This window comes from Hipposideros armiger, unplaced genomic scaffold, assembly GCF_001890085.2.
Source record: "Hipposideros armiger isolate ML-2016 unplaced genomic scaffold, ASM189008v1 scaffold_16, whole genome shotgun sequence".
In the NCBI taxonomy this organism is placed as follows: Eukaryota; Metazoa; Chordata; class Mammalia; order Chiroptera; family Hipposideridae; genus Hipposideros; species Hipposideros armiger.
The window spans coordinates 2,651,152-2,678,958 of NW_017731366.1; the positions used below are offsets into that span (position 1 = coordinate 2,651,152).

Consider the following 27,807-nt stretch of genomic DNA (forward strand, 5'->3'; position numbering starts at 1 on the left):
GGAAGGGGAGGAAGAGGAGGGGGAGGAGGATGAGGAGGAGGCGGAGGAAAAGGTCAGATGTTTGGGTATATTCTGTCCTATTTTCAATTCACGGTCAAATCAGCCATCAAACCATGGATGTGTACCTGCTGTGGGTGGCCCAACACCTTTGAGTGACAGAAAGTGGGGGTTCAAATAAAAGCTGATCCCAGTGAGCTCTTAAGGCCTTCAGGAACCTGGTACAATGCTCTTCTCTCTGCCTCAAAAGTTTTTCCCTCATTCTTAGCATAAGTACTTTCTTTTCATCATTCAAGTATCGCCTCCTCAGAAAGGCCACCTATCTAAACTAATCTCTGCTTCACCTTCCACCTGTCACTATATCATTACTCTGCTTCATCTCCTTCAGCCTACTTTCAAGTATTTGGACTATCTGATTATTCTGTTGTTTACTGTCTGTGTTCCCACTCTGTAAAAATCATCTCTGTAAAGTCAGGGCTATCTTCTCTGTCTTATTCACTACTATACTCCCAATACTTTAAAAATAATTCCTGGCACATAGCGGGGCTCAATAAATATTGCTGAATGAATGAACAAATTCTCTCTAGCTCAACTCAAAACCATATATCCAACTATTTGCCAGATAAATTTATTACCAGATAAATTATTTACCAATTGGACAACACACAAACACCTCAAATACAAAACACCCCAAACTGAAATGATCCTTTTGACCATCCCTGCCCTAGAATCTGCACTGCATCTATGCTCTGATCCTTTGCTCAGTGGCATTCCCATCTACCTAATTCCTCATGCCAGGAAAATGGGCATAATACTTTCCTCCTCTTTCTTTATTGCTCCTTCAACCCAGCCAATGACCCAGTTCTATCTATTCACCTCTCTCTCTCTCTCAAATGAGCGTATTTATCTTTATCACCACAACCATTGCCAAGTAGAAGCATTCATGAACACTCCTCACAACACTTGAACAGCCTCTTGGCCTCCCTGCCTCCACTATGGTCCCTTCTAATCTCTCTCCCCACTGCAGACATGATCTCTCAAAAATGAGAACCTGACTCTATTTCTATTTTGATGAAAACTCATCAACATCTTCCCTTGCTTTTATGATAAAGGTCCACAGTCCTTACTGGGGCTGAAAGAAGTTCCTGGTTACCTCTCCATCGTCATCTACATCTACTCTCCAACTCGTGCTCTAGGGACAAGTGATCCTAAATATCTTCGTGCTCCCTAGTCTCCAGGTCTTTCTACTTGCTGCTTCCTCTGGGTTGAGCACTCCTCTTCTCCACTTCCTGCTTTTCCTGGCTAACTCCTATTGATTCTCAAGGTTCAGGAAGTCCTGTCTGATTGACCTCCACCCCAAACCCCAAAAGGTCTGGTTACAGCCCTTTTTCTGTCTGCGCTCCCACAGCACGCCCAACATCCTATTATTTTAACTGAAACTCTGTGTTGTAACTGTAAAGCGGCATGAGCAAACTGGCAAGAGAGACCTAGAGAAAGCAGCCAATCTGAGCTTTGCCCAATGTGCTTGTCTATCTACGGTTTGGTGCTTTTTTACCTTTTGGAAAGTCATAAGCACGTGGAGGTTTCCAGCTTTCAGTCACAACTATGGGGGTCCCTTTTGCAAATCAAGTGAATATTCACCTATTAGAATGTACTTTTTCTTTTTGAATACTGATTGGATATATGTCGATATGACTTAGTTCAGAAAACACATGCCTAAGACAAATTAAGAAATGAAACAGTTTTTTTAAATTCAGTATAAACACTAAAAAGCCATTATAAAAGTGAGATGCATGCCAATTCAGCTTGCTCGAGTTAATGAAAAACAAATATTTGTCACAAAACACTGCTTAAATGATTTGCGTCTCATGATACGAACCATAGCACCAACACTGCCAAAAGGCACAAAAGAATTCATTGCCTAGAAAAACAAATCCAATTAATTTTGGTTATGATATTTATTACATGCTAATTCCTGAAAAACAAAGAAATGCACTGTATATTTGCATGGTTCAGAGCTAACAAAATTACAGAACCTTTTAATCAAAAAGAACTCAACATATATTTTTTTAAATTATCTGCTTAATATTCATTGTAGAGCCTGACAGGAGACTGGAAGGCAAATAGGGAGGCCATATATCACTTTTAAATATGACTACTCTAGTATTTATTAAAGGTAGTTGAAAGAAGAAGTATTTGCTATGGATTGAGACAAACATTTCTCAAAGGTAATACAAATCACACCAAAATTAATTAAAACATAATGTACAATGATTAAGATTATATCATCTTTCCTTTGCTCAGCTAGTCCATATTTTTAAAAGATCAGTTAATCTTGCCTGTAACTGATTTAAAAACTTATCTATATTAATAACATTTCAAAAGATTAGTAGAGATATTGGACAAAAAAATTAATAAATACCTTCTAAGAACTAATTTATGTAATAAAAAATATAGACTTCAGAAAGGATCACACAGAGATTTAAAAATATTGTTTTTGATAGACAAAAGAATGTTAAGTATAATAGTCATGATTAATATACTCAATGGGTATAGATGAATAAAAATAAATTTTTAGACACACAAATTAAAAACTTCCATTACTTGGAAGTTTCAAATGTTGAAAATAAATTTTGAATTTCTAGGTAAAAGGTATATACTATATTTTTATCATTCAGTGATTATTTTCTCCCTGTGTAAGTAATTTTGAAAAAGAGAAAACTGTGTGCTTACAATAAAAATTATGTATCAGATATGATATATACTTATACTGTGTATCTAGAACAGTAATCTCCAAAGTGTATTGGATGCACCAATAAAATTCCTCTTTCTATTTCTTTTTAGTGACTCTGGCACCTAAATGTCAGATGCTCATATGTCACATCTTGAATTATAAATTGCCTAATTCAATAAATTTAAAGGTTAAATTATGTAGTTTTAAACAAAACATCCTCCCCAAATGGACAAATGGTTTAAAAACAGCCCCATCAAGAAATCATGAACTGAAGAAAATGCTAATAATACAAACACAAGAACAGGGCACAGCTGATGCTTCTCCTACTTTTGTAGTAGTCTCTGTTTTCCCTCATAATATGGCTGATAAAGATGAGAAATGTCAAGAATGGGCCAAAAATAAAGAAAAAAAGGACGAAGGTGTCTATTTGAAATATAGATTTTCATCAACTATGCTTAAAAGCATCAGCATAACAGTTCACAGTTTAATCAAAACACTCATTTGAAAATATAACTTCAAAAAGAGAAAAGCTTTGTATAATTTTTTATTAAAAGTTCAAAAAGACTAAGACAGCTAGCATGCTCAAAAAGCCTACTGTTTTCTTGGCTCTGCTCTTTTTGACTTAGCAGCACTCTTTTTTTTAAAAGATTTTATTGGGCCGGCCGAGTGGTGCGGTGGTTAAGAACTGGCTTGGGACGCCGGAGGGCCCCGGTTCGGATCTCACATGTGAGGGCCAGTGACGCTGCCCTCTACAGCAAAGATGCTGAACAACGGCTCAGCCTGGAGCTGGGTTGCTGTGGGTCACCGGTGACAGCGTGGACTGCAGCCCCTGTGGCAGTGGGTTGCCATGGGCTACCATGTGTAGCTAGTGGCCAGCGTGAGCGGCCAGCAGCCGCAGTGAGCGGCCGTCCAGAAGCCGGTGACTGATCTGCCTCGCCCGGGAAGAGCGCAATGATGGTGCCAANCTGCCTCGCCCGGGAAGAGCGCAATGATGGTGCCAACTTGGGCCAGTGAAGCAACGTCCTCCACAACTAGATTGAAGAACAAAACAACAGCAACTTGTCTGTTCCCCTTCCCCCAATCCCCCAGCAGTGTTCCCATCCCCCCAATTCCCCAATAAAAAATCTTAAAAAAAAAAAAGATTTTATTGGGGAATTGCAGGAGGGAACAGCGTTGGGGAATTGGGGAAGGGGAACAGACAAGTTGCTGTCCTTTAGTTCTTCAGTCTAGTTGTGGAGGACATTGCTTCACTGGGTCATGTTGGTATTATGATCATTGCGCTCTTCCCAGGTGAGGCAGATTGGTCGCTGGCCTCTGGATGGCTGCTCACGGCAGCTCTTGGCAGCTCACGCCAGCTGCCGGTCACTCACGGTAGCTTACGGGAGCCCACTGCAGCTCTACTGCAGCCTATGCCATTGTCAGCGACTCATGGCCGCCCAGCTCCAGGTGGAGCATGTTGTTCACCATCTTCGCTGTAGAGGGCACAGTGTTACTGGCCCTAAAGTGGGATCTGAACCAGGGCCCTGCTGCTCAGAGCTGGCGTCCGAAGCCAACTCTTAACCAAGGCACCACTCGGGCGGCCCAGCAGCACTCTTTTTACATCTTCTGAATTTTTGTTTCTACCTTCAATTTCAGTTATAAAATACTGACTTACAAAAGTCAGGTTGGGATAGAGGTCTTTTGTTGCTATTGTGGTTCATTTATTTTTGTTTTCTTTTAATAATTAATTATTTTTTGCTATTACATAAGTTTTTCATACTTAGACATAAACATGTCAAACGTATCACACTGTAGGGGGAAAAGGAGAGCCAGATCTCATCAGTATAAGTTATAAATGCACAGAAAATAGAGTTTTGGCTAAAAGAGATGCTGAATGTTCCTTGGAAAGGTGCTGTAACTGGATGAAATTCCTACACTTAAAAAGTTACTACTGCCCTTCAACTGCCCTAGGACAACGCTTAATACTCTTGGTTGGCAAAGGGTTTTCATAGTTTGAACGAGAAAAAAATACTTTGGCATTAGCTTTCTAAGACAGTTGATACAATATAATGCAATTAAAGAAAAATGTATACTAGTTGATTTTAGATATGAGGCAAGTAAATACTACCAAGCAATATGTACTATCTAAAAAGCTATAAAACTCAAGGTTTTATGAAATGGGTTGGTCTAAATCTGATAATCACCATTTACTGTTATTTAAAAGGTAGATGAGTACTACAGTTTTTCTTGAGAAAAATGCTTAAAGTGATTATGATTAAATGAGAAATAAGATGACAGGTTCAGACATAGGTGATTAGTGCTCTTTACTTAGCATTGGTTAAAAAAAGTTTAAATGCTTTGGAGTCTAGTTGAATGTCTATCATTGTGTCCTCCCTAAGGTAGCCATTAGCCACATGTGGCTTTTGAAATTAAATTTAAAATAATTACAATTAAATTAAAAATTCAGTTCCTCAACAGCACCAGGCACATTTCAAGTGTTCGATAACCATATGTGGTTAGTGGCTACCATACAGGATAGGGCAGATTTAGAACATTTCTATCATCCAGAAAGTTCTATTGGTTAATGCTAGCTACCGACTTGAGCCTACACTAATAAATGATTCATAATCTTAGTCAAAAGTTAGTTTATGCCACCATAAATTGGATAAGGTAGCAACTGTTTTAATTTTTCATTCAACTGTTGGTCTTGGCCTTCCTTTATATTCAGAATTGTTTTTGTACTTGACTTTCCTTATTCAATCACCACAGTTATGCAACCATATTACTTCATCTGTGTTTTTCTTGTTGTTGTGCTCAAAAACTTGATTTAAAGCCACGTTGGCAAGGCAAATATGCAGCAAGCTAAATGCAAATAGTTCTAAATTATAAATCTTACAAACTATAGTTTCACAGAAATTTACCTTTATTTGGTTATATATTTCTCATTTCAGCTCATTAAACATTCAGCTATTTGAAACACAAGTGCCCAGGAAAGAAATATTTAATTCTACTTCCAATGAATGACCAGTAGTTACAGCTGATGTGGATAGACATCAATAAGAACTTACAACTGAATTATAAACAGGTCTCCTTTCTATATTTATAAGTGAATAAAACTGTTACTTCTCGCTTCTTTTGCAAAAGCTACAGGTAGCTCATTCATGCACATGAATACAAAGCACTATATACAGCCCTACTTTTTCCATGCTGTGATTATAGCAGATATGCAAAGTATTTCAATGCTCATGTGAAAAATAAAATTTCAGACGCCACATATGATTTTTCTGCCCTTTCTGGTAATTCTTCCTTTGATCTTAATTTTAGACTTTTATGGGAATTGATAGCCCTAAAAGTAATATATAACTATTGGGTTGTCGGAAAAGTCATGACGTATTTTTCTGTTTTTCGTTGCAAAAATGCATCATGACTTTTCCGACAACCCAATACACATATTAACAAATGAGACCACTATTCACTAATTCAAATAAAATTAATTGGAATGTGAATAATATATATTGGAATAATATGCATATGAAAAAGAATATGAAGATTGCTTTCATTTAAATGGCAAATGTAATTCTACGCATCAAAATTCTTAGGAGTATTAAAATATTTTACTCTATTTAAGATGATTGGAAACAGAAAATATGAGAATGTTTTTCTGGAAGTTTCCCAGTTGACCAATTCAATGTTTATTGAGTTCCAAATATCTACATTTCAATTGCAAAGATTCATCTTTATAGAAACTCCTTTGGATTTGTTATTCTAGCACTGCCATTCCTGAGGCTGAAAAAGCAACAGAAATAAAATAAACGGAAAATAGTTAAGATATATAAATATCCTGAGGGTTTGTTTTTTTTTTTTTTGAATTGAGTATGTAACCTTCTAGCTTTGCTCTCAGATAAGACTTATGAAAATATATTGCAGTTATACAAGGCTTTTGAATACAGTTAAAAGTTAATCTAAGTTTTGAAGGTCCACGGTAGCCATACGGATGATTGGGTTTTTTTCTGGTCCAATAAAGTATTGTCCTATTGCTTTGGCTGCTATTTTAAAGTGGAAATAAAAAAGTGCTGTATGGCACAGTAAGGATATTTCTTTGACTGTTCTAATTTAAAACATGGGAGGCAATTCTAAGGTGAGAAGAAACCATACTCATATATATACATATGAAACAACAATGCTATAATATGTAACCCTACAGCCCTAAAAGTTTTGGTAGCCCAGTGGAATTCTATACAGCTAACAATTGATTGTTAAAGGATTTGGCTTTTCAACAGGCCCCTTCCTTTATAGAATAGTTATTTCTATAATGTAAGAATTAGTCATATCTTATCATAATAGACATATTCTTCTGTAATACTTTTCTTCAAATTTCCACAGGACCTTCTCACTAACTTTAAAATAAAGAACTTACAGTCAAGGAATTTTCACCATCATACAGTCCTGTATGATTATGAGCTCTTCCTCTACCATCAGAGATGCTGAGCAAGTCTCTTCCAAAAGGTTCAGAAAAACTTCTCATCATCTGTCGCATACTGTCTCGGTGTGCAGTAAAAGAATCACTGTTGAAAATACATATAATCATGTAAGAGTAAGTGTTGGAATTTAAATAAGAAGCAGGCAGCTAAATACTACAAAGAATTTTTGACATTGGGAATAGAGTCAGTGGAATTGTAACAGCTATATACGATGTCAGAGGGGTAGTAGATTGGGGGAGGAAGGTTATCACTCTGTGAGTGGTGTGAATATCTAACTATTACATTGTTTTGTACACCTGAAACTAATTTTACAAAATTATTGCGCTAATATGCTTGTTAAAGAGATAAAAGAAGATTTTAGAAGAATAGAATTATCTCATAATGACCCAGTATTCATGAATACAATGTATAGGCAACAGAATTATCTCATAAAGACCCACTATTCATGAATAAAAAAGCTGTTCTATTTGTTATCCACTATAATTCACTTGTGATTAATGATACACCTTTATCCCTTACTGTAAAAAATGATAAAAACACAAAGTAACACAACTCAGGTAGCATAAGCTAAGGGATATGGCAAAAAAAAAAAGGACTGAAAAATAATGTTTCCAGGGCCACCTCAGACAGTCAGTCAACAGTATAAATTCTTGTGAAGACTAATCAAGAATGTTGGCTTGTTTGTTTTTTTAACTCTTATTTATAAAATATACATTGAGAACTATGGCTATGTTATGAATACTAAAGATATATTATTTTAATAGACAAAGCTACAAATCATGTCTATGGGGCTAACTTTTATTTCTAACAACTCTAAATACTAAAAATCGCCACACAGTAAAAATATCTTCTGAGTCTTAAGATAGTGGTTCTCACACGTTTTTAGAATTACCAACCAACTAATGAGGTTAGAAATGCAGAATCCTGATCCCACCACCCTCCTGAAGGAATTTGCTAGTTTCGAGTGGCTTGTGGGCACGTACCCCTGATGCATGACGACTCCTTGGTCTTAACTCAGTAGTCACCTCACCAACCTTTGGGGCACCTTCTGTGTTTGTGGTATCTGAATTAATTAGAACCCAAGCCTCTCTTTCTGAGCCTAAATTTCCATAGCTGTAAAGTGGGGATAATATTGCATATCACTGTTGAGATTAAATCATGGAATCTGAAAGCATAAAGCACAGTATCTGGCCCATATAATATTTGAATGTCAATTTCCCCTCCCTTCTGTCTTAACTCATGTATGAATGCCACTCCCTATTATTCCATTATTAAATGTCTCTCATAGAAAGTCAACAAACATGTATTCTACATAAAGAACACATATAGCAATAATCATGTTTCAGGCCCTATTATATAATATGTGATGTATGAATATCCGTGCTCTTAATCTTATGTTATCCCATTCACCCCAAGTCCCATTCAAGAAACTAAAAATTTTGTTGCCTTATCACAGTGGTTTCTCAACTTCGTTTCAGTTGCAGTCACTGACCCACTCACTGGTCAATTCCTTATTGCTCATTCCAGAACTTGAGACACATCGCCACTGGAGCTCACTTTACCAAGGCAATCTTTTTCCCTGAGGTCCACCGGAGCCCTCCAGGGGTCTGCCCTCCTTTTAGACTTCTCCATCTCAGTTTCATCCTCCTTATATCACCCTTCCTGCTTCTAATTCTACATTCCTATCTTCTGATGTCATCACGAGGAAGCTCAAAATTTGTCTTCCTTCAGTAGTCCCAGGCAGAAGGAGCTTTACTTTTGAATTCTGCAGTGGTTGTACACATAAACCTACCCCAAGGGAGCTCAGATTTATTTATATATTAAGAAAAAAACCACTTCAAATGTAATTGATTAGAAAACCACTTAACTGGATTTGTGTGTATAAAGAGGATATTTTGGTTTTAATTCAGCTGTGTTTAGATATAATTTACATATAACGAAATTTATCCATTTTAATTGTAGTTTGAATTTTTAAAAAACATATAGTCATAACCACAGTTAAGATGCAGAACATTTCCATCACCCCCAAAAAGTTCCCTCTTGCCCCTTCGCTTACCTTCTTCTAATGCTAATTACCGCTGACAGGCTTTCTGTCACTCCAGTTTTGCCTTTTTCAGAATTTCATACAATGAAATCAAACGTTATGTTGCCTTTGGAGGCTAGCTTCGTTCACTTAGTATAATGCCTCTGTGATTTACCCATATTGTTCTATTTATCAGTGGTTCATTCATTTTTATTGCTAGGTCCATTGTATGTATATGATTATATTACAATATAATACCAAAACTGTTTCTAGTTTTGGGCTATTATAAATGAAGCTTCTATGAATATTCATGCACTGGTCTTTGTGTACACATAGTTGAATTTCTCTTTAGTAAAAATACCTAGGAGTGGGATTGCTGGGTTGTATGGTAAGAATGTGTTTAACTATAAAAAAGGTGAACTCAGAGCTCCAGTTGTGCTCCATTCTTGCTGACACTAAGTATTGTCAGTCTTTAATTTTAGCCATTTGAGTGGCAGTGCAAATATCTCACTGGGGTTTTATTTTGTATTATTTGTCATTAATATATCTTTGATAAAACATTTGTTCAAATTTTTAAAAACTAGGTTGTCTCATTATTATGGAGTTATAAGAGTTCTTTCTATATTCTAGACTTCAGACTTTCATTAGATACATCTTTTAAGTATTTTTTCCCAGTCTTGGACTGCCTTTTTATTTTCTTAATATCAACTTATTCAGTCACATAGCCCTGAATCTTTGTTAGGTCATCCGTTTTCACCAGACTATGAGCTTTTTTTGTGTAGCAGTTTTACTTCTTAGTTTTCTATCTGTCTTTCCTTTCATTTTTGTTTAATTGCAATTATTATAACATTTTACATATCTCTATAAGCTGCTTTTGATTATTTTATTTTATTTTTTATTTATTTTTACTTTTAAAGATTTTTTTATTGGGGAATTGGGGGAGGGGAACAGACAATTGGCTGTCCTTTTGTTCTTCGGTCTAGTTGTGGAGAACGTTGCTTCGCTGGCCCATGTTGGTATTGTGATCATTGCGCTCTTCCCGGGTGAGGCAATCGGTCGCCGGCCACTGGACGGCCGCTCAAGGCCGCTCATGGAGGCTCGCGGCGGCTCATGGCAGGCAGCTCACGCCAGCTGCCGGCTGCACACACTGACTGCCAGTCACTCACGGTAGCTCATGGCAGCCTACGCAGCAGGGGCTGCAGCCTATGCCTTCGCCAGCAACTCACGGCAGCCCAGCTCCAGGTCGAGCTGTTGTTCACCATCTTAGCTGTAGAGGGCAGTGTCACTGGCCCTCATGTGGAATCCGAACTGACTCAACCAATGTACCACACTGCTGGCCCTTCATTATTTTTAGAATATGAAGAATAAGTAAAAAGTGAAAGGAAGAATTGGAATAGGAAGTTAGAAATGGATCATCTGGAGGGAGTATGATAAAACAGTAAATTGTGTTGATTATTCTGTACCTTCTGAATTTCCTGTCTGAAAATTAAAAGGCTTCCACTTAATTTTATATCTTCTAATATGGGAAATTTATTTGCAGATTTTTTAAAATAAAATTTCTGATATTACTGAACTTAATTTCAGTTAGGAATAATATAAAATTATCTAGTCTCTGATAGACTAATGAACTCACTAATTTATATGTGTGGTAGGCAGCTTCTAAGATGGCTCCCAATGATCCTCACTCCCTGGTGTTAATGCCTTCATGGAATCCCCTCCCCTTGAGTATGAACTGGACTTACTGGCTTGCTTCTAACAGAATACAACAGAAGTGATGATATACGAATTCCAAAATTAGATTTTTAAAAAGTCTGTGGCTTCTCTTAGCATGGTGCCTTACTCTGGGAGAAGCAACTGCCACACTGTGAGGCAGCCAATGTGACAAGGCCCATGTGAGTGAGCTTGGAACAGATTTTTGAAACCAGCCAACAGCCACAAAAGAAGATGGAAGTATATTCTCCATCTGTCAAGCCCTGAGATGACCCCAGCCTTCACTCACAACTTGATTGCAGGCTCCTAAGAGGCCCTGAGTCAGAACCACCCAGCTAAGCTGAGTCTGGATTCCTAACCAACAGAAATTATGACATAGTAAATGTTTGTTGTTTTAAGCTGCTAAATTAAGCTGCAATGGATAAATAACACATGCTACATCCCAAACAGCAGCGTGTAACACATTTAAAACTCCTCTCATTCTAAGTCTTCAATTTTGTTGGCTTCACCTAAAGACTGGGAGGGAAATGAATGCAAATCTATAAAGATAAGTAGTTGGTCTGTAGGTCTGTTTTCTGCATCATAAGAAAATGTTTTTTATAGATTCTCACCAAATTTTGAGACTGTTTGGGGTAGTATGCATTAAAATATGAGTCTATTTCATAAAAAAATATCTCAACTGAGGGTGGGGTTTTTCTGACAGACAAGGAGTCTTCCTCTAGAGCAGTTGAACCTCGGGCGCAAGAAGCTCATGGAACTCTTGAACAGGAGACACAGGCTCATGTATTAAAACTCTTGGGCCAGAGAAAATCAACTCTGGTTAAAATGAGCATGCCCACCCTCCCAATCAGGAGTCACTAAGAAGTTCACAACAGCAGGCATTGGTTACGATGCTTCTCTATGTAGCATGACCCAGGTGAGTGGAGACTTATTGAAGAATGGTAAATGACTCTCCAAAGAAATGGTGGAGATGATTTGATATACAGGGAGGTTCAAAGTCAATAAACATTTATTATGCATACTGTGTGTCAAGCACAGAGGTTGATTACTGGTCTGGAGGAACTTACATCTGACAGAGAAGTGAGACTTGTACGTTTTAAAGTTAAGATTATAAAACTTGGATACTGTATTAGTTTACTATTGCTTTCGTAACAAATTACTACAGATTTAGTGACTTAACACAAAGTAATCTGCTTACAGCTCTGGAGGTCAGAAACCAGAATGGGTACCTCTGGGCTAGAATCAAGGTGTCGGCGGGGCTGTGTCCCTCTGGAGGCTGTAAGGGGAGAATGTTTCCTTGCCTTTTGCAGCTGCTAGAGGCTGCCCGTGTTCCTTGGCTTGTGGCCCCTTCTTCCATTTTCAAAGCCAGCAGCATAGCATCTTCAAATCTCTGACTCTTTCACATTTAAAGGAGCATCATAATTAAATTGAACTCACCTAAATAATTCAGGTTACTCTCTTAAGGTTAGCTTACCAACAACCTTAATTCCCCCTTGCCATGTAAAATAACCTATTAACAGGTTCTAAAAATTAGGACATGGACATCTTTAGCAGGGTCATTATTCTACCACAGATATATTCCTAAAATCACATAATTCAAAGCAATTTCCAACAGTTCCTGCCAGTCTACATAAAACAGTCTTAGACACTTGAAATGTTATAAAACACAGCCGGTGGTTAACCTGGCACTAGTATACTGAGTGAGATTCCTAGGGCTGATGAATAAGACAGTAATAAAGAACATAAAACCAAAATAACACAGGCCAAGAGATCCTGAAAGCATCAGCTCCCAAAGAAGTATCCATCCCAATGACAGCACTGTCTCTGCACTAATGGCCTGATTTGTAACTATTATTTCCTGTTATAATTCAAGGGGATTTTGAGATCTTTCTTAGACTACCAAATGATTGCAAAAGTTAAAAAAAATAAGAATTTACAAAATCTATGACAATGAAAACAACTTTGTTCCTAATGTAGCCAAAAAGGCTTCTATTATACTTCCCTACCCCTCTCCCAAAACTCTTTCCTGATACTCTTCGAGCTATTGTCTCCTTTCCTTTAGCACTTAAAATAGTCCAGTAGTCATTTAGACTTCTGTCCTTTACTTCCTTGTAGCTCATTCACTTTATATCTTTACAAATCCGTTTTTCCTTCCCTTCACCTCTGCATTAAAACTCCAAGGATTCCCAACCTTTCAATTATTGAAACCCAAAGGTCATTCCTATTCCTTGAATTCTCAGCATCACTTCTAACTTTGGGTGCAATCCACTGTTTTGAGCCTTGTCTGATAAGTTTCTCCATTAAATTCTCTTCTGATAGTTCATGTTCCTTCACGCACTTCATAGAGCATCCCTATGATAGAGTACTGGTGTGTCAAAATGTTGATAACCTCAGCTGTGGGGCAACCGGGTGGGGCCTAACCTGCCAAACTCCTGCTGCTAATTGCTTCCCACTTCCATCAGTCTCTCCTTCTTGTACCCCAGGGTGCTTTGCAAATATTTTCTAATTGTGAATGACATTAAAATGTTGAAAAGCACTGACCCCTAAAGACGTATTTTCTCTGGGCTTGATCCTTTATCTGGTCTCCTTTTCCCTGCCCTCTGTGGACTATTTCTTTTAACTTGAACATGCTTAAAAATCACTAGCGGTACTCACTAAGATGCAGATTCCTGAGACAGACACCCAGGGGTTTTTGACTCAGTATAGCTGGAGATGGCCCAGTAATCAGTATTTTAGGAAGCATTTACAACAACCCTAATGCAGTGGTTCTAAGGACCTCACACAAATAAACACTAATCCATTATTCTCTTCAACCACTTTATCGGGAACCTCTAGTTCAATTTCTGCTTGCTTTGATCGTGTCCATTTGTTTGACAAATACTTACTGAGTACCATGTAAAGGGCACTGCGCCAGGCAGCGGGATAGAGTCCTGACTTTGGCAGGGCTACAGCCAATTTTCAACTTCCTGTTGGCCAGGAAGTCGCAATACTTCCTGAAGTATTCAGAGCATAAATTACAAATAATGAAGAAGTGGTTGTTGAACATTTTTCAATTTCTATGCTAAAAAGTCTTTAAATCTATCATTTCTAACACTCTTTTTTCTTAGCCAGCTTTTCTTCATGTCTCTATTTCTATTTAAGAGTCAGCTATTATTCTCCAAGTCATCCAAGTTCAAAACTTCTGGAATGGGCTGGATGTTAGTTGGGTTTTTAATCTGTCCTGTGCTAGTTTCAAGAGAGGAAAATGATGAAGTGTGTTTCCATGGAAAGAGTCAAGGACATGGCAAGTGCTTTAGTTCAATCTCCCTCCATCAAGAAAAGCTATGGTTGGTTTACTTCTCAATTCCCATTGCTTCCTGGATCTTAGTGTTTCTTTCCTGGATTCTACCATCTAGTAATTTGAGCACAGTAAACTGAGTAGTCATATGTCTAAATTTCTTAATTTCACATCAAACTGAAACAATGGCTTATCTGGCCATAGAAATCTACAATATTTCCCCTCAGTATTTTGAGGATATTGCTCCATTATCTTCTTTACTTAGTGTTGTTTAAGAGAAATCTGATGACAATCTGGTTCTCATTCTTAGAAATCTATTCTCTGTGGAAGCTTTGATTCTTTCCTTTATATATTTTTTAATGTATTGAAATTATGTTATCTTGGGTCCAAGTTTAGACTACAAAAAAATTACCCCATCAATCCTCAAATTTCCTTTCTCAATCTAGGTTCTAAGGATTTCAGCCTTTCATTAATTCTAGAAATTATTCTTAAATTATTTCTTTTGGTATTTAGTGTTCTCTTCTTTTTTGCTTTTACGTGTTCTTTGTAGAACTCAGATTTTGTGCAGCATATTGGAAGAAATTCTTTGACTGAGTTTCCCAGGTTGCCTTTGGTTGTAAACATTCTGCGTAATTCAGTTTTTTGTTTTAAGATGAAAATTTTAATTTCTGGCATCTCTGGTTAGTATTTTTTTTTATGACTTCACTATCCTGTGACATTTCTGAAGCTATTTCACATTTATCTACATATTTAACATTTGAAACTCTTCTTTCCTTAATATCCAAGTTGTCACCTGATATCATTTCTCTTCACTAAAGAACATTAACACTTCTTGTTCTGCAGGTAAGCTTGCAACAAATTCTGTCAGTTTTCTTTTATCTGAAAATATTTTATTTCACCCTTTAGTCTTTATTTTTTTTAAAGATGTTTTATTGGGGAATTGGAGGAGGGGAACAGCATTGGGGAATCGGGGAAGGGGAACAGACAAGTTGCTGTCCTTTTGTTCTTCAGTCTAGTTGTGGATGATGCTGCTTCACTGGCCCATGTTGGTATTATAATTGCGCTCTTCCCGGGTGAGGCAGTTGCTCGCCAGCCATTGGACGGCCGCTCACAGTGTCTCACGGCAGCTCATGAAAGCACACGTCAGCTGCCGGCCACTGCAGCCTACGCCATTGCCGGCGACTCACGGCAGCCCAGCTCCAGGTTGAGCTGTTGTTCACCATCTTAGCCACAGAGGGTGCAGTGTCACTGGCCCGCATGTGGGATTCAAACCGGGGCCATGCTGCTCAGAGCTGGCGTCTCAAGCCAACTTTTTTTTTTTTTAAGATTTATTGAGGAATTGGAGGAGGTGAACAGCGTTGGAGAATCGGGGAAGGGGAACAGACAAGTTGCTGTCCTTTTGTTCTTCAGTCTAGTTGTGGAGGACGTCACTTCACTGGCCCATGTTGGTATTACCAAGCCAACTCTTAACCAATGCGCCACTTGGCTGGTCCTCACCCTTTATTCTTAAAGAATATTTTCTTGCAGCACTTTAAAGATGTTTCATTATCTACTGGGCTCTGATTTTTCTGGTGAGAAACCTAAGATAATTCAAATTTTTTATTCTCCTATATTCAATCAATGTGTCATTTTTCTCCAGATGTTTTCAAGACTTTTCTCTTTATCTTTTGCTTTCAGAAGCTTCACTATGATAGAGCTAGGTATGGATTTCTTCATCTTTATCCTTAGGAGTTTACATACAGCTTCTTGACTCTCTAAAGATTTATCTTTCACCAAATTTAGTAATTTCCATTATTATTTCAACTAGTTTTAATGCCTCATTCTCTCTCTCTCCTTCTCCAAGTAAGGTTCTCTTTTGTTTTGTTTTGTTTTGAGGTTGATTTTATTAATCTATCTTCAGGTTCACTGACTTTCCTGGCATCTCCATTCTGCTGTTAAGCCCATCCAGAGATTTTTTTTTCCTTAAAAATATTGATATTGTATTTTTCAGTTCTAGAATTTCTATTTGGTTGTTTTTCTTTGTTTTATAATTTTTCTTCCGCCACTGGTATTTCATATTTTCATTTATTGCAAGCATATTTTCCTTTACATCACAAAATTATAGCAACTGCTTTAAAATTCTTGTCTGTTAATTCCAACATGTGGATCACTTGGGGATCAATCAGTCTGTATCTTTTCATTGAAGAATAGGTCACATTTTTGTATGTCAAGTAATTATGGATTGTATCTGTATATCATGGCTGTTATATTGTAGAAGCTATATATCTATTATATTCAGGAATATTGATTATTTTTTAAGCAGTCAATTATTCTGGCTGGTCTTAAAATTCAAATTCTTTCTTGTGAGTGACAGCTCAAATCTCAGTTTAGTTCTTTTTTCCTTAGCTGGAATGTTTTATGTCTGTGCCACATATGTGTAGTTTAAGTCTCAGATGCAGATTTGTGCAGAATCTATTCACAGTACTTGGTGCTCACCCTCTCTGATTCTCTCCTTTTTGAGACTTTACTCCTCACCTTCCAGTGAGTGTAGTTGCACTAAACTCTGTCCCTAGTCCCATAGGCCAGAAAGATTTAAAGTCTGTGGCCAGTTTTGGCCACCATACATGGGCAAATCTGGCTTACCCTCAGGCTAAACTTGCCTTTTCCTTCTTTCAACTGTCGAGTCACCTCCAGTGAATGTTTGCTTTTGGTCATTCTCTCATACCTTCTACCAGAAATTTATTGTATTTTATTCTGGGCATACAGTGTTATCTGCAGGAGAGTTGATACAACTGAGCTTTCTTGACCACACTAGAAATTAAAGTCTCCTAAAGATATTAATGCACTATGGTATTCTTTGTTTTATTAGCTTTCATTCCTTAAATACTGATTCTTCTGTTTTGATAGTGTAGCTTCTGTTTTTCATGTTAGTTTTCCTCAAATGTTTGCAGTTATTTACATGTTTAGACAAGTTAAGAAAATTAATGACTGTTGGAAAATGAATGATTGAAAGTATTTTAAGTGACTTTTATAGGTCTGAATTAGGAGGGAGAAGCTGGGATGTGTGCTTAGTCCTACAATTTGGTTCAGTATTTGAGAGTCCATTTCCCTCTCTGTCTCTCAGACCTTGGCAGTTGTCCTTTTATTTAAAAAAAAAAAAAAAAGCTCTCCTGTTTTAACATCCTCTCAAAGCTATTTTAATCTGAGGCCTAATAGACTTCTCTGTCTTTATCTTATCCAATTAGCTTCTCTAGCTTCTTAAAACTTTTTTATTTTTTATTGAAATTAAGAGCACTTACCATGAAATCTACTCTCCTAACATAAATCTTATGTACAATACAGTACTGATGATTATAGACACAGTGTTATACAGTAGATCTCTAGAGCTTACAATTTTTTTGTTCCACCATTTCTGAGATTCAGTACAGCAGAGGAGTACCCCAGGGGTGATAATCTACTCTCCTAAAAAGGAAGTGAGAGGAGGGCACAGTGACTGCAAACTTTAATTTTTCCCTTGTCACATAGTTATTTTCACTTACTTGCTTTAAAATAGCAACACAAAGGGTAAAGGCCATTTTGCTGCCAGAAATGACTGAGCAGGCTTGGGGTTGAAAGGGAAATACAGACTGGGGGAAGGAAAGGAGGAGGATATACAAGGTAGATGGACATTCAATCCATTTCACCTCCTTTCAATGTGCCTTTCTATCCTACAGAGGCTACAAAACTAAAAGCTTAATCTCCTAGACTCCACTGCAGCAAAGGTTCTGCCAATTGCAGGCAATTATTTGAGAACTGGGAGGTAGAGGTGCAACACAGTCTGTATGCAACTATTACTTCTCTTTCTTGGTAAGCATGATCACAGAGGTACATAGTTTTCCTGTAGCAGTATTGGCAGAGCTCAGTGTGTATGATCACTAGAGCTTTATAAGTACTGGGGGACAGGCATGAGAAATCCATTTTGCTGGTATGAGTACTGGCAGGTACATCATGGCTTTGGAGCCAATAGCAGTAGCAGCTTCCCGATTCAGCAATTCCTAATGCTAGAAGTGGCAGTTGCCCCCTCAGTAGTCTGGATCTGTGATGCGGCTTTGGGAAGTCATTCCTGAGAACTCAATCTAGAGTCTATTTCCTTCAGCTATCACAATAATTCTCTAAGCCATTTAATGCCCTGTGATGAATTTCTTTCTGCCTAAATTTGCTAGAGTAAAATTGTTTCCTGCAACTGAACCAATGTAGGTGGGAAGGTATACTTGTTTTATTTTTGTCAGCTTTAACCCCATTCCAGCACTTTTGAGTGGTATTGACTATTTCAACTATTTTTGTTATTTTTCTTTTAAGTACTCTTCACTATTTTTTTTCTAATTTCTATTCTTTCTCTCAAAGGTAAGACATTAGTTAGCCATTATTTGTAATCAAAGGGGAATTTTTAAAAAATTTAAGTTAAAAATAATTAAAATCTTGCTATTTGTGTTAGCCCTCTTTATAAAACAAAGACTAATAGAAATTAAAATAATATGAAAAATATTGTTTGTCTTTTCTGCTAGATTAGAAGCTTCTTGAGGTAAGGGAACACATCTCTCTTATTTCTCTGTCCGAAATTATCTGGCCCACAGATGCTTCTTGACTGACAGAATAACAAAAAAAAGGATAGGAAGAGCCAAATAAACACTTTTCAGCACTTTAGAATAATTTAAATGAAATATTATGCCACCTTTAAAAGGGCAAGGCTGATATTTATGTACTGATATAGAAGGATTAGCAAGATATGTATATATAGTATACATTCATTTGTATTAAAAAGTTCATATATATATATACACACACACACACACACACACACACACACACACACACACACACACACACACATATACACACACACACACACACAAATATATAGGAAAAAAAATCCCAGGAGGCTATGTAGCAAACTGATCACAGTGGTTGTATTCTGGGAAGGTCACTAGATATTTGAGGACCAAAGGTGGGAGTCTTTTTTTTTTTTAATTATATTAACTATATTGGGGTAACATTGGTTAATAAGATTATATAGGATTCAAACATACAATTCCATAATACATCACCTGTTGCATTGTGTGTCCACCATCCAAAGTCAAGTTTCCTTGCGTCATCATATATTTGACCCCCTTTACCCTCTTCTACCTCCCTTCCCCCACTCCCCTTTCTCTCTGGTAACTACCATACTGTTGTCTGAGTCTATGAGCTTTTTCTTTGTTTGTCTTGTTTGTTCCTTTGTTTTCTGTTTTATAACCCACATGAGTGAACTCATATGGTTAACTTTTTCCATCTGACAGCATGATATTCCCAAGATCCATCCATGTTGTCGCAAATAGCAGTATTTCATCTTTTCTTATGGCTGAGTAGTATTTCATTGTATATATGTACCACATTGTAATAAGCTATTTTTTAAAAGTATAACACATACAGAAAAGTGCACAGATAATAAGTGTACAGTCAATAAGCTTTTCCCTATCTTAACCATTTTTTTGTGAACATTTTTGCATCTCATTAAACTATAATAGTTAACCTTCATTGCTGCTTATTATGTCCTGAACTCTGTGAACTTCACATGTATTATCTCAATTCTAGCAACAGTAAGATAGGAACCATTATTATTCTAATTTTACAGATGAGGAAACCATCAAAGGGATTAAGTAGATTGCCTAAGGTCACACAGCTAGTTTAGTGGTAGAACTAAGACTGTAATAAATCTGTCTGAGCCCAAATCCATTTCCTTTCTGCCATGATGTTATTGTACAATGTTTTGCAAACTGTTTTAGCTCTGGAATGTATTCTTTAAGGGAGTTTTCCCATAAGCCTAATATGTAAAACAGATAGAAGTGGAGCTGGACTGGTTGAGATGAGGGTGGAAGCCCCCAGTCTCAACTGCTCTTGTCCCCCTACAGGTATCCTGCACCCTCACCACAGGCAACCACTGCAGCAGCTCAAGGAACCCCTGGGACTTGGGAAAGGCCAATTTGGAAAACACTGCCTATACATCCTTTTAACAAATTGCATCATTAATGCAACCAAATGCCTCTTACTATAATAAGCAATCTTTTTCTTTTAAAATTATTATTTTTCAGTTATAGTTGATATCAATATGATTTTATATTAGTTTCAGGTGTACAGCATAGTGGTTAGACATTTATATAATTTATGCAATGAACCCCCAACTAGTCTAGTATTCACCTCACACTGTGCATAGTTATTGCAACATTATTGACTATATTCTCTATGCTGTACTTTACATCCTCATGACTATTTTGTAACTACCAATTTGTATTTCTTAATCCTTTCACTTTTTATTATCCAGCTCCCCAAAGCCCCTCCCTCTGGCAAACATCAATTTGTTCTCTGTGTCTATGAGTCTTTTTCTGGGTTTTTTTTTGGTTGTTCATTTATTTTGTTCTTTAGATCCTACATATAAGTGAGATCATATGCTGTTCATCTTTTTCATTCTCACTTATTTCATTTAACATAATACCCTCTAAGTGCATCCATGTCACAAATGGTTTAAGATTTCATTCTTTTTTATGGCCGAGTAATATTTCATTTGTATATGTACCACTTTTTTCCTTTTTATCCAGTCATCTATTGATGGGCACTTAGGTTGCTTCCATTATCTTTGCAATTGTAAACAGTGCTGCAATGTACATAGGGGTGCATATATCTTTTCAAATTAGAGTTACGGATTTCTTCAGATAAATACCCATAAGTGGAATTGCTGGTCATTAGTTCTATTTTTAATTTTTTGAGGAACATCCAAACCAGTTTCCATAGTGGCTGCACCAATTTGCAATCCCACAAACAGTGCATGGGGGTTCCCTTTTCTCCACATCCTCACCAATGCTTGTTGTTTGATAATTTATCAGTTGTAGCCATTTTGACAGGTATGAGGTGATATCTCATTGTAGATTTAATTTCATTTCTTTGATGATTAGGGACATTGTACATCTTTTCATGTATCTATTGGCTATGTCTATGTCCACTTTGGAGAAATGTCTATTCAGGTCCTCTGTCCATTTTTAAATTTTGTGTGTATGTGTTGAGTTGTATGAGGTTTTTATACATTTTGAGTATTAATCCTTTATCAGATGTATCATTTGCAAATATCTTCTCCCATTCGGTAGGCTATCTTTTTATTTTGTTGGTAGTTTCCTTTGCTGTCAAAACCTTTTTAATTTGATGTAGTACCATTTGTTTATTTTTTCTTTTGTTTCCCTTGCCCAAGGAGATAGATCGGAAAAAATATTACTAAGAACAATATCTCAGTTTATTGCCTATGTTTTCTACTATGAGCTTTATCATTTTGGGTCTTACATTTCAGTCTTTAATCCATTTTGACTTTATTCTTGTATATGGCGTAAGAAGGTGATCCAGTTTCGTTTTTTTTTCCGCATGTATCTGTCCAGTTTTCCCAACACCATTTATTGAATAAACTGTCTTTACCCCACTGTATGTTCTTGCCTCCTCTGTCATAGATTAATTAACCAGATATAGGCATGGGTGTATTTCTGGGCTTTCTATTCTGTTCCATTGATGTGTCTGTTTTTATGCCAGTACATGTTCATGTTGTTTTAATTATTATAGCCTTTTAATATAGTTTGATATCAGGCAACATGATACCTCTAATTTTGTTCTTCTTTCTCAAGACCGCTGTGGATATTTGTGGTCTTTTCTGGTTCCATATAAATTTTAAGATTATTTGTTCCAGTTCTGTGAAAAATGTCATTGGTATTTTAATAGGATTGCATTGAATCTATGGGTTACTTTGGGTAGTACGAACATTTTAAAGATGTTAATTCTTCCTATCCATAAGCACAGTATAGTCTTCCATTTATTTGCATCTTTTTAATTTCTTTCTTCAGTGTCTTAAACTTTTCCGAGTACAGGTCATTTACCTCTCATTGTTTGAATGTATTCCTCAGTATTTTTTTTTCTTATTCAATTGTAAATGGGATTATTTTCTTAATTTCTCTTTCTGAAAGTTCATTATTGGTGTATAAAAATGCAAATGATTTCTGAATATTAATTTTGTATCCTGCTACCTTACTGAATTCATTTATTAGTTCTAATAGTTTTTTGGTGGAATTTTTAGGGTTCTCTATATATACTACCATGTCATCTGCGAATAATGATAATTTTACTCCTTCCTTCCTTTCTAATTTGGATGCCTTTTATTTCCTTTTCTTGTCTAACTGTTGTGGCTAGAACTTACAATACTATGTTGAATAAAAATGGTGAAAGTGAGCATCCTTGTCTTGTTCCTGATCTTAATGAGAATGCTTTTAGCTTTTCCTCATTAAGTATGATGTTCACTGTGGGTGTGTCATATATAGCCTTTATTATATATCCATTCCCACTTTGCTAAAGTATTTTTTTAATCATAAATTGATGTTGGATTTTGTCCAAAGCTTTTTCTGCATCTATTGATATGATCATATGATTTTTATGTTTCATTCTGTTTATCTGGTGTATCACGTTAATTGATTTGCCGATATTGAACCAACCTTGCATCCCAGAAATAAATTCCACTTGATCATAGTGTATGATCTTTTCTAATATATTACTGAATTCAGTTTGCTAATACTTTGTATTATATTGGCCTATAATTTTCTTTTTTTGTAATGTCTTTGTTTGGTTTTGGAATCAGGGTAATGGTGGCTTCATAAAATGAGCCTGGGAGCTCTCCTTCCTCTTGGACTTTTTGGAATAGTTTGAGGAGGACAGATGCTAATTCTTGTTTGAATGTCTGATAAAATTCACCTGTGAAGCCATCTGGTCCAGGGCTTTAGTTTGTTGCGAGTTTTTTGATTACTGATTCTATTTCGTTAGTAGTAATTGGTCAGTTCAGATTTTGTTTCTTCTTGATTCAGTCTTAGAAGATTGTATGTTTCCAGGAACTTATCCATTTCTTCCCGATTGTCTTTTGTTGGCATATATTGTTTGTAATACTTTCTTATAGTCCTTTTTATTTCTGTGATGTCAGCTGTCACTTCTCTTTTATTTATTTATTTGGGTTCTCCTTTTTTTCTTGATGAAGCTAGTTATAGGTTTATCAGTTTTGTTTATCTTTTAAAGTTCTTGGTTACACTGATCTTTTGTATTTTTTTAGACTCTATTTTGTTTATTTCTGCTCTGATCTTTATTATTTCCTTTCTCCTACTCACTTTGAACTTTGTTTGCTGTTCTTTCTCTTGTTCCTTTAAGTGTAAGGTTAGACTGCTTGAGATTTTTTTTGCTTCTTGAGGTAGGCCTGTATTGGTATGAATTTCCCTCTTAGGACTGCTTTCTCTCTTAACCACTTTTAAATGTACAGTTCAGTAAAGTATATTCACATGATTGTGAGGAGGGAGTCTTTTAACCATATGCTCTTCTATACCTTTTGAGTTTTGCCATAACCATGTATTATATATGCTGAAAACACTTTTGAAAGTATAAAGAACCTTGGTACTTTATAAAATAAAGTATTAATTGCCAGATGTTAGATGCTACTTAATTTTAAAAACCTTTTGCAAAGTGTTATAGTACACGTGTAAATATGAAAAATTGAAATGGGAAAAAAGTTCTGTAATTCCAAATCAAATGTAAATGCTCAGTCCAGCCTGCGTAAATGTGCTTTTCTTTCATAGTAGTAATAAAGTTTTTACTTTGTGTCAACCCCCACTAAAATACTGTAAAAAAAATTGCGACTATTTATTTCACTCAGTGTAAACCCTAAAGTATATTAGCTTGTCAAATTTTGGTATTCATGGTAAGATGCTACTAAGTTTTATGTTTTTAACAAATTAATATTTCCCAGCTGTTATTAATTAGGCCTTAGTTTTTTAAACATGCTAAGGCAGATACTGTACTCCAAAACATTGTGTAGTTCTGAGACATTATTGCCTTAAATTAAACTTGAACATAATTTCTGAAAATCGGATATAGAAAGTTGAATGTTTCAAATGATTAAGTTGATTCTACCATATATCATGGAAAGGTGTTTTTAAGTTAGCCAAAGGATTTAAAAAAAAAATATTGTCACTAACTAAATTAGATTACTGCTTTGCATTCAGAAACATAATATCTTAGCAATGAAGTTTTACTAAAAATAAAGAACTAGGCATCAATATTTCCAGCAATCATAATCTAGTCTTCTACTCAGAAAGCAGTGTCATTTCCCAAGTACATCTGAAGATACTACAAAGTACTAAAACCAAAACTTTAGAAGATGAGTGTTCTCTAAATAAATCTAATAAGGAAGCTTTATATGAGAGTGTCTCCAGATCAGTTTATTCTTGTGCAATGTCAACAGTTTTAAAGGAGACTGTTAAGTAGAAAAAGAAATATAGTTATGAATGAACTATATAAATATGGTTATAAATAAATAGCAGGTCCTCTGAATACTTGTCTGGCACGATAATTTCCAATCACCTCTGCATTAAAGCCACTGCTGGTCTGGATGATTGAAACCCACTTTACAAAGCAGATCACTGACTAATCCATATTCTAAAAATTTTAACATGTGTTCTTAGTACTCTTACTTCTCTATTTTCCCTCCCTGCCATAACCCTTTTTTTTTTTTATACCAATCCACTTGGGGACAGTGCTCTGACTACTTTCTAGCCTTCTTTCTGCTTACTAACAAATTTTATGCAGAATCATAAAAAGAAAGGTGGTCTCCAATGTATGTAGGTTTATGGTGCTCTTTAGTGCAAGAGAATACAAAAATTTCAACAGAAGCCCAGAAATTAAACTATTCTTAACCAAATTAGTGATGCTCTCAGAATTAAGAGACTCTTGAGCTGAATGTTGGGTATGAACTGGAGAAATGTAGTAGTACTAAATTCACTTAGGAAATATAATAAACTAAAGACACAGGAGCAGAAGGTTTATTTAGATATTATATGTATTTCATATCCTTTCCAATTAAAAACAGACTAACATATAAAAGAAAAAACAAGTACAGATATTATACATAGAATGCCGAAAAATATAAATAAGGTCATATTCCACGAATTTTTGTGAGATTTTTAGTTTTGGATTTTTGTCTTACAAGTATTGATAGGAGTGACAGGCACAGAAAATTTAACAGACTACAAATCCTGGACTTTCCACCTGTCAAAAGTTTAAGAATCACTCTTATTGAAGAATTACAGGTAACTAGCATAATGGGGAAGTTGGAACAATCTAAAAATCAAATGGTCAATGGCGCTCAATAAGCAGCTTATGTTATAGGCACTAGAGGGAAGAAAGGGAGTTGCTCATGCTTTTCCAATCAAGATCTGAAGATCAAAAGTTACTTTAAAATTAAGGAAATCAGAATTTGGTGTATGTATCTCTCTACTTTTTACTTAGAGTTTCAAGTAATTCTAAGACCCTAAGTCTAAGAAATAATTTCTTTCTAATTCTTAGCTCTAAAATGAGATTATAAAGTATTTCATATATCAATGATATTCAATGCTAGATGATACCAAGCAACTGAAATTATTAATTTTGTTAGATGTGAATATGGTATTGTGGTTATGTAAGGAGATAATCATATTTTCAGAGATATATGTGAAAATCACAAGGGTAAGATGACAAGAAGTATGGAATTTGTTTTTAAAACATTTTGGAGACAGCAGCAGCAATATAGATGGATACAGCCAGGTGTAAATTTTGAAATTCTGGGTATTGGGTACACAATATTGTTATACTTTTATAGTACATATTTAAAATATTTCATAATGAAATATCTTTAAAGAATAAAAAAGACTATGGGAGTTAAAGGTTTTCATACCACCTGATGTTTTAAAATGAATGGTTCAAAAGAGAGTCCTTTTGCTTAGAGCTTATTTAGAGCTTGGATATTTAGAGCTTATAATATGGGTACAAATATGGAGATTAAAATGTTCATTCTAATTAATGTGCAGTTACTTAAGAAAAGCAGTTACCCTTCAGTTTAGATATGTGGATGAGATTCAACTGCAATGAAGAAAGAAACTTCAGGGAATATTAGATTTTATACTGTGGAAAGTGAGTATTAAACAACTATTATTTTCCTACAGAAACAGAATTTAGTGAGATTCATTTTTCTGGATGCATTAACATTGGGTTAAAATTTCAGCAACTAAATGTGGCTCATTTAAAGTGCTGCTCAGGTTTCTCTTTATTTAAATAGGAGTAGGTATATTTATATGTAAAGCAAATAGTAAAAAAAATCTTTATTTTTTGAGTGACATGAACAAAAGGTGGCCTGTTGGAAAAAGCATTAAGACAAAAGTGGGCTCACAGTCTGGCTTTGCACCTGTCTGAACCATTCAGCAAGAAATCTGGCTGGACCCTGAAGTGAGTTCAACCCATGTCTACCCACAACAGCAACTGCTTTGAGGTAAGACTAAGATTTCTCTTGTCCAAGCCTGAATTTGTTGTTATCAAAGCCAAAAATCTCTTATGGTAGCAAATAGTTGTTTTAATATTTTTTAAATTAACCTAATACAAAAGTTTGTTTTCTCAGGTGAGAAATTAATAGTTTTTATATATTTCTATCTACTCATATTGATCTCTTTTGAAAATGTTTCATTCTTATAAGAAAATAAATTGGAAATATGATGAGGCCTCCTAAAGTTCATAACCTATGAACTGGACATTTCGTGTATGTAAATTAGTCTAAAATAATAATTTGAAATGTGTTTAAAGATTTATATGAAGTATATTCTTTGTACGTCCACAGAATGCAATATTTTGCAGACATTAAATTCATGCTTTAAAGAAAATCTAAAGACTGGGAAAATGCTTATGGTATATGTTGAGGAAAATAGTATTTTCATAACCATAAAGTTTCGTTCCAATTTTGGAAAAAAAAATTTCATATATGCAAAATAGAAAATAAATACACCAAAATAATGATAGAGCTAAACTCTTGGGGTGCATGATTTCCTTTACCAAACTTTCTATAGTTTTCAGGTTTTTCCATGAGGATGCATTTTAATTTAAATCAGAAAAAGTGTATTTATACTATTATGACCACCATACTACCTCTTTTGGGATTACGGTCACAAACCACACCAAACATAGTTACATTTGGTACCAATTGTACTTTTTCTACTGCATATTATTAACCTATCACAAGCTAGGAAAAGTAAATTGTTGCCCCCTCTGCCCACAAAAAAATTTTAACTCTTAAATTGATTCCAGGTTTCTTGAGAAAAATTTCAACATAAAAAAATGTTTTAAATAGCTGGTAAAATTTCACTTCAGGATGAGTTCCTATTTTGAAGGTTCTCTCAAATATAAAGTATATGTATGTATATATAAACATAAACATATATATTTGGAGGGGGAGGTTACAATTTATTTGGCTTGTACAAGAACATAGATATTTATGCTTCTTAGTAAAAACCATTACATTAGTTATTACATAAGGGTCTCAGATAATTGACAGGGCAGTCCCATTCATCAAGGGAAATTCCTTTTTCACACCATACATAGTGGTAGCAAAAGCTTAGCCAGCAGATTGTTATGGCTTTCTTGGTCATAAAGAAATGATCCCTAGTTTCAATGAGGTGTATGTCCATAAAGAAAATACATCAGGTGATCCAAGGTTTTAATACTAGATATAATGCATATAACATTCGTA

At 35.7% G+C, this 27,807-nt stretch overlaps 1 protein-coding gene across 2 annotated transcripts in view; it reads right to left on the reverse strand.

Annotated features, from left to right (window-relative positions):
* The window catches only part of MLF1 (myeloid leukemia factor 1), a 56,967-nt gene that overhangs the window by 24,753 nt on the left and 4,407 nt on the right, over window positions 1-27,807 (reverse strand). The window contains exons 2-3 of one of the 2 annotated variants that reach the window (XM_019627143.1): window positions 7,128-7,275; window positions 1,877-1,918 (exon numbers count right to left, since the gene is read on the reverse strand). In XM_019627143.1, coding sequence (XP_019482688.1) covers window positions 1,877-1,918; window positions 7,128-7,275 — 190 coding nt within the window. The remainder of the gene's footprint in view (window positions 1-1,876; window positions 1,919-7,127; window positions 7,276-27,807) is intronic. The other variant, XM_019627152.1, reaches the window with a different exon arrangement.